We start from the raw sequence: 13,636 nt of genomic DNA, 5'->3' as shown, positions 1-13,636 counted from the left end.
CATTCAGCACTACCTATCACTCGAGGGAACTCTGGAATGTAATTCTCACATTATTAGGTTATTAATCCTAAAGGTATTTACCATGTTTATTCTCTCTACACTCAATAGGTCTTTTGTCAGAGCCATTTTCACATAATGAATTATATATTAAATACTAATAGACTCCTTACTTACTGTGGCCTTTTAGCAGTTAACACCCACAGACATGTTGGCGGTCTGCTATCTCCCAGTGAGAAATATCAGAGGTAGCCTTTACCCTCAGAGCAGCAAGGAGTCATCAAGCCAGGTAGTCCTGAGGCATGGTCCCATGGGAGGGAGAGAGAATTAGAGGGAGCATACTTACATTCACACAGGACACCAGATATAACAGACTGACCCTAGCCCCCCGACACAAGCTATTGCAGCAAAGATACTGGAGGCTGAGACAGGAGGGGTTGGGAGACACTGTGGCCCCGTCCGACGATGCCCCCGGACAGGGCCAACCAGGCAGGATATGACCCCACCCATTTTGCCAAAGCACAGCCCCCACACCACTATAGGGATATCTGCAAACCACCAACTTACTACCCTGAGACAAGGCCGAGTACAGCCCATGAAGATCTCCCCCACAGCACGAACCCAAGGGGGTGCCAACCCGAACAGGAAGATCACGTCAGTGACTCAACCCACTCAAGGGACACACCCCTCCAAGGGACGGCATGGAAGAGCACAAGTAAGCCAGTGACTCAGCCCCCGTAATAGGTTCAGAGGCAGAGAATCCCAGTGGAGAGATGGGAAGCGGCCAGGCAGAGACAGCAAGGGCTGGTCCCTGTTTTGAGTTTGTGAGCTGGTACCATGGCTGGTGCTTGAGAGTGTGTGTAATGAATTGGTGTGATGGAGCACTGATTGAGTTCCATCTCCATCATCTTATTAGTCACAATGCAGTGTGAGAGATGTCACACAGCCATCAGGTACATGACGACGGCTAGTATTTGGGTCAGCCCTGGACCTGTACTGAGGCAGGCCTGCTTGCTATTCTGCACCTGGAGTTCGTGATGTACTGTATGTCTGTCATTCAGTCCATTAGTGACTATGGCTGGTGGAAATAAGTGTGGAAGGTGTTTTTCTTGCTAGTATTTCAGCATACACAGTGTACTTTCATAACAAACAAAACTTTTCTCTTTCTCAACTAATCTCATAAATGCATACTTTGTGGGTATGCAGAAACAAATACTCAAACTGTTGATCCTTTTGATTATAAAAACATTGAATTCATGTATTTTAAGTTGCTCCTTCACCCGATCAAATTATTTCCTAAAACATTTGACAAATGATTTCAAAAGACAAAGTTGAATGCTCATGTTAAAAATGGGGCCCTGTGAATTTTCAACACAAAGCACCTTTCTCTCTCTTTCTTAGTCTGAGCGATTGTTTCTATCTTGGTAAGATGAGCATTAAGTTACCTAACCATTTTCTCATTTAAGAAAACACTTCAGGGCTTTTAGACTCTTTACCTGACTAAAGAGAGCTATATTTCTTTAAAAAACACATGCAAATCTGCTATTTTTCTTTTGCCTAAAGGGGCCACTGCACATAGTTTGTTAAGCAAAATCTATAGTGTACTTCTGCAGTGCTTTAAGGTTCTGGTATTAAAACGATCAGTTTTGAATATTTTCACAGTGCTGTCGAATACTAGGCTACCAATACTTTTCAGAGAATTCTAGATCTCTGGAGTATTCCTCTTTTACATGTAGGTTGAAAGCCTAAAAGCAAACATCCACAGAGTGCACCAAATACTTACAGAATATCTGTGTCGTTAGGGGCTCTTTTCTATGGTTTATTTTTGTTAGCTGGGACAGCTTGTGTGCTTGGAGGACAATGGTAAGAGACGCTAGACCCTGCAGACAAGGATACTTTTACCAGCCGACTGATGTATTAGTAATGAGAGTTTACACAAAAAACCCAGACCAAAAGAATACCATGATTTTGGGGATTTTCACAAAATGTAATCAATCCATAGAATAGTCTTTTGGAGGAATGATTGTTGACATATTTGACATTTGTATCTAAAAGCATAATTGAGAAATAATGAATCAAAGCATAGTTATTACATTTTGCCATTACCCAGGCCTCCTTTAAGACTCCATAATGTTTTATCTGTAGATGCTGTAAAGGAAAAATAGGTGTCATATGAGTAGTAATATGAGTAGTATTTTGATTTCAATAAAAACATTTTAAATTAATTTATGAATATTGAAAAATATAAACATGAATATTGAAAATATTGTCTAAAAATATGTTTATTCGTTTATTTATTCATTTTCAACACACTGATACAGCCTAACTGATAAAACTGCACAGTTTTCATTTGTGAAGTTCAAATAGAGCAGTGGTCACCAACCTTTTTTGAGTCAAAATGCAAGCCGAAATCTACCGCTCTGATTTATTTGGAACATGACTTAATAATGTAAGCCTAGTCAACATTATCCTATTAAAAACAGTACTGTGAGGTTTGTGCAGTAGGCTATAGGCCCAATACATTATCATCACATATAGGCTTTTCTTGAATTGCCCTGCGAATGCATTGTTGTTCGGACCATTTTAAGGTAGGCTATATGATCACACCGGTAAGAGCATACATTTAAATAATTCGCTTTTTATTTTTATTTTACTGGGCTGATGATCCCTGCATCTGATGGTCAGTCTCAGCGGAAGGAGAGAGCAGCAGACAGAGGTTTCGTCTCTCAACGTCCCTCTGCTCTCCCTTTCCTCCGCTGACACTGACCAAAAAGGGACACACCATCTTCCAGCAGATGGCGAAACTCGAGTCGCACTGCATTATTTCTGCCTCATGCACAAATTCATGTTGTTACTCCTATGAAGTGAGAAAGTGAAATATTCCTTGATACTATAAAAGACCCAAGCTGCTAATAATAACAATGCAAGCCTATTGATACACTTTCCTTCTCATTCATTACAGTTGCAGTGCTGGTTGTAGCGTGAGTTGAAGTAGGAAGAACGCATATTTCATGGCTTATAAAAGTGTTGAATAAAAAGTGTTGACAGTGCTGAGTGAGAACTTGAACATGAAGTCACTCATATAAACATCAGCTCTTTGTTGTATTCGTTGACAGTCTCTCTAGTCATGGTTTTGAAATGTCACACTATCAACTTTACTGTAGCTTTCTTTTACACCCGCTACATTACTGCAGACACGGTAATCTGAGCCATCCGATTGGCCACAGGTAGGCCTATAGTGTACTTGATTTGCTCTCCGGGCCCCCCGGGAAGGTAGAGTTCGTACTTTCAGACACATGAAATGGTGCAGAATAGGAACACTCGCCTAACTGGCGCGCTGGACAGCTAAATCGGGTGCACCTACAGTCAAAAGCGCGAGATAAGAAAATTGGAACGCCAGGCTTTATTCTTTTTTTTTTACAGAAACGGTTGGCGATCAACTAGAAATGCCTTGGAGATCGACCAGTTGATCGCGATCGACTGGTTGGTGACCACTGAAATAGAGTACAGTCTTGACATCACGATATATAGGCTTGCACTTCACGAGATATCGTCAATGTCAAATATAACCCTAGTAAGCAATGTAACCGATCACAGCCTTCCTATTACACATCCTCCAAATCACCAGCAGATGGTGACCATTTTTTATAAATTTTCATATTCACTCAGTTGGTAATGCTTACAAATACCCCTAAAAGTAGCAGAGACTCTCAAACCTTTCATAGCCCCTTCAAACATTCAGCTTCCAGCTGCGTACTCCCTCCAGCACCAGGGTCAGCGCACTCTCAAATGTTGTTTTTTGCCATCATTGTAAGCCTGCCACACACACACACACAATACGATACATTTATTTAACATAAGAATGAGTGTGAGTTTTTGTCACAACCCGGCTCGTGGGAAGTGACAAAGAGTTCTTATAGGACCAGGGCACAAATAATAATATAATAATAATCAATCATTTTGCTCCTTATTTAGCCATCTTCCATATAAAACCTTATTTGCTCATTAAACTGTGAATAACTCACCACAGGTTAATGTGAAGGATGTGCTTGAAAGGATGCATATAACTCTGCAGTGTTGGGTTGTATTGGAGAGAGTTTCAGTCTTAAATCGTTTTCCACACACAGTCAGTGCCTGTATTTAGTTTTCATGCTAGTGAGGACCGAGAATCCACTCTCAAATAGGTACATGGTTGCAAAGGGAATCAGTGTCTTAACGCAATTTACCAAGGCATGATACTCTGAGCGCAGCCCTATCCAGAAATCTGGCAGTGGCTTCTGATTAAATAACATTTCCCAGAAGAGGATGTCAATATTGCAGAAGAGGAAATCTTCCTTAATTAACCCCCATAAACGTAATGGACATATACCAGGAGCTGTGCCAGCCCGCCAAGTCTGACCTGCGGTTTTCGACTCATCCAGCTGTAACACCTAGAATTCACTGGCTTGTATGCGACGCAGTAATTGTTTCAAAACATTTCCTGCCATGTCACTGATGCGTCGTGAAACAGTGTTGTTTGATGAAAGCATTATCTGTAAAATGTCAGTGAAGACACCTTCCAGTTGGTCAGAACATGCCCGGAGCACACATCCTGGTAATGGCCCCACAGCTTTGTGAATGTTGACCTGTTTAAAGTGTGATCACACAGTTTAAAGTGTGATCACACAGTCGTCCGGAACAGCTGATGCTCTCATGCATGCCTCAGTGTTGCTTGCCTCGAAGCGAGCATAGAAGTGATTTAGCTCGTCTGGTAGGCTCATGTCACTGGGCAGCTCGCGCCTGGGCTTCTCTTTGTAGTCTGTAATAGTTTGCAAGCCCTGCCACATAAGACGAGCGTCGGAGCCGGTGTAGTATGATTCAATCTTAGCCCTGTATTGACGCGGGTCTTACTTTTTTTAACCATTTATCCATTTTCGAGCAAACTGAATGAGCAGCAGCTATGTTTGGCTACATACGGACCGTTAGTGGAATTCCCGCGAGAGAGTAACGATTAATGTGATTGGATGCTAATTATTTGTCTAGTAACTGTATTTGACATTGTGTTGTTATTTCGCTGAACACTAGATGGTTAATTTATTTTTGGCAGTGCAACAAGTCTACTTATCCTTTACCCTAGCCCTAACTCTAACCTTAACAAAGGGTTGTGAGACATCACCCAAATGTATAGCCCCGTTGGAAAATCGAAATGACTGTTTGAAAATGTGAATCACATTTTTATTTGGCGTACCTCTGACGGCATTACCCCAGTTTGGGAATAGCTGCCATAGAGTATATTTTGTTCAACAATATATTGAAAAATTGGTCACACTTTTTTTGGATAGTCATGCTATAGTCATGCTATCAACAATTATCTGTTGCTAAGCAACTGACTATCTGTTGTAAAGCAGCTGCTTGCTAGGGTTACGGTAAGGGCCAGTCTGTAGAGCATCTACAGGTGGACTATCCAAATAAAGTGTTACCGAAAAATGTGCCAAATCATAAATGGTATATTTTCAATATTTATGTTTATATTTGTCAATATTCATAAATGAATGTAAAAGAAATACTAAATACTACACATATTACAGAGCAAGTGTTAAAGCTTCATATGACACCACAGTCTGCTTTGTAGCACCTTCACAGATAAACACTATGGAGTTTGAAAGGAGGCCTTGGTCATGCCAAAAGGTCATAAATATGCCAAATGATTTCTCAGTTATCCTTTTAGATACAAATGTTAAATATATGTCAACAATCCTTCCGCCAAAGAACTATTCTATGGATGACATTTTGTGAAAATCCCCAAAATCATGGTATTTATTTGTCTGGGTTTCATGAGGAATCACTGTGACTATGGAGGTGTGTGTGTGTGTGTGTGTGTGTGTGTGTGTGTGTGTGTGTGTGTGTGTGTGTGTGTGTGTGTGTGTGTGTGTGTGTGTGTGTGTGTGTGTGTGTGTGTGTGTGTGTGTGTGTGTGTGTGTGTGTGTGTGTGTGTGTGTGTGTGTGTGTGTGTGTATGGTGGGGTAGGGAGTTTAATACAGAAAAGTGAAGTCCAGGCTGAAGTCCAGAATGGTGATTTGTTGTAAGTGTTTTCCTGATTTCAGCAAGAGAAGAGCAGGTCTATGTGTGTGTGGAAGGCAGTGCAGTGATCAGGTGAGATGGAGGAGGGGAGATGAGGAAGTCACCCATGCAGAGTCTCATTTTCTCTCTTCTGTCTGGTAAATAATGAATTGCTGAACTTAAGAAGAAAATTGACCTACTTTTTTTATGTGGAGAAGAAGAAGCCAGAGCTAGAGAGCTGCATTAAGAGGGACAGGGTAGATTATCTCTGCAGTCTCTACATCAGAACAGAAAAACATAGACACTTTGAAATGTTCAAGCGGCCATGGACACTCCATGTACTGCTCTCTAATCTACTCTGTGCTTTTTAAGATGATTCTTCTCCACACAAGTCTAGATTGAGCTCCTATTGCAATATCTCCTAGCCTCCGTTATGACTCTCCTTAAGGCGTGTGTGCACATGTGCGTGTGTGTCTCCGTGCATGTGCGTACATGTGCTTTCCAGTGTGTGTGTGTGTGCTTCCTCGTATACGTGTGTGCTTGTGTGTGGCCCTCCCCCCTCCCCTGGCATGTATATTTGTGACCGGAGTGGGAGGAGGATGACAGGCTGGATCACCTAGGGAGCAGTGATGTGTCATCCGTTCGCCTACAGAGACGCTTCCCAGAGGGGGAGTACAAGTCCCTTTCTCTCCCTTTCTCTCCTGCCCCCACTCCCAGGGCCTGTGTGATGGGGCTGCCCAGAGACAGAGAGAAGGCGGTATGGAGAAATGGACAAGCATCTCTCCTCATATTCCAGGAAAACGTGACAGAATGACAGAGTTTGGTCTGGAGTTCTGACTGTGCCTCCACAGCTCTGCATCATCTATCCCTCTACAATATATGAATGTAGGATTTCAGCCTCACATCCAAGTCAGCAATACATTTTCATTATGAGTTTGAACCGAAGGGTTGGCATGTGGTGCGGGAGTCAGGGGTACAGTTTGGATCCTGTGTTCATTCTGATTCTGTGATTGTGCGAGTATTGTTAGAGAGCCAACAGAGTATCTATCACATACCCCATGCTCCAGGAACATCCACTCTCTAGCTTACTGGGATAAATATAACTCAGTAATATAACGCTAAATCTAATCAAGAGGAGAGATGAGACCACCTACACACTCCCAGACCATCCAGCTACCAGGATTAGCTTCCCTGACCAATATCTCCTCCCAGGAATTACACAATTACAGTACCTCCCACTCCCTGGCTCTGCATTCTCCTGCAGGCTTGGGACGTTTTTGAAATGGGGGGGGGGGGGGGGGACTTGGAGAAGTGTTTCACTGCAGTTATATCATGTTTTATTACTCTGAGTGCTTTGCATAATTTATATTAGTAGAAGGTCTGCATGCTGGCAGCTGTATATTTAAGTGCTTGGACCTTTTTCAGTCAGTGTGCTGACTAGGCTTGGCTCTGCCACTGGAGCACTGCTGATTAGATACATTTTTACCTCAGCACCTGAAAGAGGAGAAATTAACTAGGCTTTTGATTATCATCTCTGTCATAATGAGTCGGGGGAGAGGAGTGACATGTGACAATGTGACATAGCTCAGCAGCACACATCTCAGCCATCTCAGTAATTGGCAGCACATCCTATAGTGTTTTCCTACAATACTGCATGGAGGCAGGTTTTGATAGTGTTGTGGTGGCAACGTGTGACCTATGACGTCAGTGGTACACTACCTTTCTAACAGGCTTGTTTGTCATTGGCACAGTGCTGCACACTGTAGCCTAACACGTTTATCAGGCTTACCAAGACCGCAACAAGGAATGAGCCTGACTGGACAATTCCCAGTGCACTATCATTAATAAATGAAGATATCATGTTGATAGGGATGTCAGGAGAGGGGGAGAGAGAGAGAGAGAGAGGACATCAAGTGTGAGAAAGTAGAAAGGTGTGTGTTGGAATTGAGAGGGAGATGGAAAGAAAGAGATAGAGGCAGGGTTAATCATGGCCCTCAGTACAAGGCAACCAATTCCTCATGGGCCCTATTTGATATTGAGTTTTGGAGATAAGAGTACAATCGTTGTTTCTCGATTTCTTTCTGTCTCTGTCCCCTCTCCCTCTTTCTCTTTTTCTCCCCACTCTGTTTCTAGCACTCTCTCCATCACTTCTTTCTCTTGAGCCAGAGGTAGATTGTTACAACGGAGCCTCAGAGAAGAAAAGACAGTTCAAATGCAGACCAAACACACCCTTGTAGTGAGCGGTTCATAACGATCTTGAACCCTTTCTCCCCCTCTGGCCAAAATATTACTTCATCCACTGTGTAAACATAGGATTGTTGTACTATTTTTATTTCTACTTTGAACCAGGGTAGGAGTTTATTGATTTGAAATTCATTATATATCTGTTTTTTTCAACGAGCTTTGAAGTCTGCTCCAAAAATAGAGCCTACGCAATGCTGCTTGGAATAACTTTTCCCTCAGTCTGCCGAACTGTCTGCAAGAAAAATGGTTGTTGATATACATATACTGTATAGTATATTATGTTCTTTGAATGCCAGGCCTTCTGCTTATTTATAATTCTTATAATTTAGAATATTCTAGAATAGGCAGCAAGGGGCTGTGTATTTCTAAGTTATTCTTTCTTTCTTTACATATTTTAGAGATTTCAGTGGCAGCTGTTCTTCTTGTTTAAAAAATAAAAACTTCTAATGGGGTTAGAAAGGTTGGATTTGTATTAACAACAAACGTATTAGAGTTGAGAGAATCAGGTCATCCTGGTGTGTTTGTATTTTCTCCATCTTGGTCAGGTTGTAATTGTAAAAGAGAATGTTTTCTCAATTACCTACCTAGTTAAATAAAGGCAAAATAAATCAAATATGTTTGTGGAAGTTCGTTTTTTTTGTTGCTGTGATAAGTCTCTGTAGGGTAGAACAGGTGTAGTCGGTCTGTTTTCAGTCTTCAATTATCAACTCACCCTTACTGCCCCTCTCTAAAAATGTTTTTAAGTACTCCAGGCCCTCTTTTCATCTGAATAATGAATCTGTCTGTTTGTGTCTGTCAGTGTTTCTTGTTGTTTTATGTTTGTTGGCTATTTTATGTTCTGTACCGTCTTGTGGGGTGAGCTCATAGCTGCTCCCCTTCCGGCTACACCGCTAATTCTCCTCTCCATTACCATACACATTACGATATCTGCATATTGTCCTGTCTCTCTAGGAGCTCAAAGCCCCTCTCTCAGAGGAAGGCAGGATGAACTTGGAGGGGACGATGCCTAAATGCACATCAATTTTGTCTCCCATACATGTTTCGACAAATAATGCTTGTGTATTCCTGATATCATTAACTTATCGTTCCCTGAACTGATATCCCCGATTTTATGTTTGAATGATATGACTTGAGTTCCCACAAAGGTGGAAAGCTGCTGTATCTGAGAATAACTCAGGCAGAAGGACTGTAATGTGGTCAGATATTGTGAAGAAAACTCCTCGGTAAACCGTAATGAATAGGCCATTCATCCCTATTCATAGCAATGGTTTGTCATTTGTCCTGCTCTGCCATATGGATGTAAAATAAAGTATAAAGTTCCATAACAGACAGATGGAGAGAATAATTGGGTCAGTGAAATTAGGTTGAATAATGAAAATAAGTCAAGCCACTTGTCTGAGAGCCATGTGGTCAAAGTATGTGTCTTGAGTTTGAGCATTCCAAGGATGCCAACCATACTACCATGCAACCTTGTTTCTTTTCCAAGCCTAATTGCCTCTCACTCAAGAGGTCCATGCAAATCGGTATAGCACTTAACCTGTCAATCAATGTTGAGACCTTTTTCCCCCCTTAACTTTATTCAAATCTACCCACCTACTCAAGCTGCCCAAGTCATGGTGTCTAGAGAATCTCTGTTTGACAGAGAGAAAAGCTAACCTGTTATGCTGTAATTAAAAGAAGTGGGAAACACTATTGTCTTGTGTAGAAAAATCGACACAATATTTCTGTCCCTGCACTGGATGAACCAAGACAGTGACTCATCACATAAATGTGGACTCCATTTCAGAAAAAGCTTTAGTTGTCTTGTAATGAATAGTCACTGCCTCCCAATTAAGCCCACAGTACAGACTATCTGCAGGTGATGTGATTGACAAGTCCTTTCTTTCCCCTTCCTTGTCCCTACACTAGCCCACTGACTCAGCAGGGGGCTTGATACAATGACATTAAGTGACATTACTCAGCCACTTCAAACAGAGGTGCCGGGTACAGCGAGGAGGGGACTTGTCCTGACAAGGCTGAGAGAAAGAATGTGAGGGAATAATATAATAATATATTCCGGCCATGCTGAAGAGCCACATGCCTGGACTGTCAGCTGCAGAGGGACCATTATTATTTTTTACCAAGAAAAATACTTCAGTCTGCTGGCTGGCTGAGGTCCCTGTCATTCCCAATTTAATTAGTATCTAAGCGCCAGGAGAGGAGAGCAGATTTGCGGCGCCAGGCAAAGCAGGTTGAATAATAGAGTGAGGCACAGTCAGGAGTGCAGATGGATATTTTCATAGAGATCCCTTCTAAAACCAGACTTGACTGCACTGCGCTGTCAATGGGACACATGATGAATGGATAGCCAGATAGGCAGACAGACAGGTGCTCTTTATCAGTTTGCATATAAATCTCTCTGGTTCCTTTGTTGTTTTCAGAGTCATATACAGTCCATTCGGAAAGTATTCAGACTGACTTTTTCCATATTTTCTTACGTTACAGCCATGTTCTAAAATTGATTAAATAGTTTTTTCCCCTCATCAATCTACACACATTACCCAATAATAACAAAGCAAAAACAGGTTTTTAGACATTATCACAAATGTATAAAGAAAAAAAACTATCAAATTTCCCTAAGTATTCAGACCCTTTACTCAGTACTTTGTTGAAGCACCTTTGGCAGCGATTTAAGCCTTGAGTCTTCTTGGGTATTTTTTTATTTTATTTAACCTTTATTTAACTAGGCAAGTCAGTTAAGAACAAATTCTTATTTACATTTACATTACATTTTAGTCATTTAGCAGACACCCTTATCCAGAGCGACTTACAATAGTGAATGCATACATTTCATTTCATACATTATTTTTCTGTGCTGGCCCCCCGTGGGAATCGAACCCACAACCCTGGTGTTGCAAACACCATGCTCTACCAACTGAGCTACAGGGAGCTACAATGATGGCCTACACTGGCCAAACCCTAACGACGCTGGGCCAATTGTGCACTGCCCAATGGGACTCCCAATCACGGCCGGTTGTGATACAGCCTGGAATTGAACCAGGGTCTGTAGTGATGCGTCTAGCACTGAGATACAGTGCCTTAGACCGCTGCGCCACTCAGGAGCCCACTCAGGTGTATGACGCTACAAGTTTGACACATCTGTATTTGGGGAGTTTTTCCATTCTTCTCTGCAGATCCTCTCAAGCTCTGTCAGGTTGGATGGGGAGCATCGCTGCACAGCTATTTTCAGGTCTCTCAAGAGATGTTCGATCAGGTTCAAGTCGAGGCTCTGGCTGGGCCATTCAAGGACATTCAGAGACTTGTCCCGAAGCCACTCCTGCGTTGTCTTGGCTGTGTGCTTAGGGTCATTGTCCTGTTGGAAGGTGAACCTTCAGCCCAGTCTGAGGTCCTGAGTGCTCTGGAGCAGGTTTTCATCAAGGATCTCTTTGCTCCGTTCATCTTTCCCTCGATCCTGACTAGTTTGGCCGGGCGGCCAACTCTAGGAAGAGTCTTGGTGGTTCCAAACTTCTTCCATTTAAGAATGATAGAGGTCACTCTGTTCTTGGGGACCTTAAATGCTGCAGAATTATTTTCGTACCCTTCCCCAGATCTGTGCCTCGACACAATTCTGTCTTGACAGGTGTGTGCCTTTCCAAATCATGTCCAATCAATTGAATTTACCACAGGTGGACTCCAATCAAATTTCAAATAACCTGTTTTCACTTTGTCATTATGGGGTATGGTGTGTAGATTGATGAGGAAACCTATTTATTTAATACATTTTAGAATAAGGCTGTAACAAAATGTGGAAAAAGTCAAGGGGTCTGAATACTTTCCAAATGCACTGTATACATTAACAGAATAATGTATTACTTTTCATTCATAAATAATGTATAAACATTTGAAATTACTCTTCTGTTTTTTGTACTCTGCAGGTAATTTTTCGTAAGATCAGTGACGTGAAGAAGGAGGAGGAGGAGCGCCAGCGCCAGAAGAACGAGGTTCAGCTGACCATCCCCCAGGACCATCCGGTCAGGAAGCTGTTCCAGAAGTTCAAGCAGCAGAAGGAGCTGCAGAGGAATCAGGGGGCGTCCTCCCAGCTGGACCTGGAGAAGAACCAACTCCAAGTGGAGCACCACCTGCATCCCATCCCCCACAGCCTGCAGCTGTCCCACTCCAGCCTGCAGCACTCCCTGCCCCTCAACATCCAGCGGCCCGGGCCCCACTCCTCCCTGCAGGGGCTCCAGAACGGGGCTCCCCCTACGGGCTGCAGCAGCAGTGTGCTCACCGTGTCCCAGGTCACGCCCATGCAGTCTAGTCCTGCCATGGGGGAGCCGCCTCCAGTCCGGCTCAAGGTGAGCAGCAGCCCTGCTCTGGTAAAGCCTCCTGCTGCCAGGGGCTGGGGGCGCCTCAAAAACGTGGCTGCCCCACCTCCCGTGGTCAGGAAGGAGGGACTGAACAATGTAGCTAAAGCCGTTTCTGTGGAGATGCTATCTCAGAAGGGCAGGGGTCAGGAGGTGGGGCTCAGAGGAGGAGAGGGAGAGGACAACCGCCTCCATAAGACAGACTCCTGTGACAGTGGCATCACTAAGAGTGAGCTGCGTATAGACAGGGCCGGGGAGGCCCCCCTGCCACACCCATTCGGCCCCATCCCAGAGCAGGCCCTGCAGGCTGCGCTGCAGGAGACCCGTCTGGAGCTCCGGGGGGACCTCCAGACTCTGGGTGGCCGGCTGGGGGCCCTGGAGAAACAAGTGGCTCAGATCTTCAAACTGCTGACCTCTACAGAGAAGAGGAGGCCGTCTCTACCTCTGGCCGCCACCCCCAAAACCAAAACCAAACGTCAGGACATCTTCACTGTCTCCAGACCCGTTTCTCCTGACTTAGTGGACGATGACGGGCACATCTGAAGAGGACATAACACCACTGTTCGACGTACCTTAACATTTGCACACAAACTTTTAACTCATGTCCTTCACGAGACCTTTCTTGATTGTAAATATTTCTCTATGCATGTCCAGCTGGATTCTGGCTTGCCAAAGAAACTAACAGTCTATTCAGGGGCGCAACTTTGGTTTTAGAAGTGGGGGAGACATAACCTGGCAGTGGGTCTGGGAGTCCTTCAGAGTTTTTGGGGGCATCTAAAGCTCATTTCCTGCATTTCTACTAGGGCTGTTCCCGACAACAACAAACAAATATTGGTCGATCAAGAGTAGTCTTTTATTCCGACCAATCAATTGGTTGAAATTTTTAAACATGTATTTTTACGCATATAGACTCTGTGTTCTAATAAATCAACTAGGCTATAAGTACTGAAATTGTCTGATACTTTGAGCACGCTGTTTGATTAAATAATTACGACACACAAATGACTCAACAG

At 43.3% G+C, this 13,636-nt stretch overlaps 1 protein-coding gene across 1 annotated transcript; it reads left to right on the top strand.

Moving 5' to 3' along the window:
* Positions 1 to 592: 592 nt before the first annotated feature.
* LOC115172076 (potassium voltage-gated channel subfamily H member 5-like) lies at positions 593 to 13,636 on the top strand. Its single transcript, XM_029729267.1, has 2 exons — positions 593 to 712; positions 12,195 to 13,636. Exons 1-2 carry the CDS (start codon positions 593 to 595, stop codon positions 13,164 to 13,166), a joined length of 1,092 nt encoding a protein of 363 aa, XP_029585127.1. The 3' UTR covers positions 13,167 to 13,636.

This window comes from Salmo trutta, chromosome 33 (assembly GCF_901001165.1).
Source record: "Salmo trutta chromosome 33, fSalTru1.1, whole genome shotgun sequence".
NCBI classification, from domain to species: Eukaryota; Metazoa; Chordata; class Actinopteri; order Salmoniformes; family Salmonidae; genus Salmo; species Salmo trutta.
This window is presented reverse-complemented; position numbering and strand designations above follow the sequence as displayed.

Bases quoted from the DNA above. Each gene is read 5' to 3' on its own strand.
- LOC115172076 (XM_029729267.1), top strand. From the start codon at position 593: ATGAAGATCTCCCCCACAGCACGAACCCAAGGGGGTGCCAACCCGAAC. The intron at 713-12,194 runs GTAAGCCAGTGA...TGTACTCTGCAG, and splicing joins GACGGCATGGAAGAGCACAA to GTAATTTTTCGTAAGATCAG.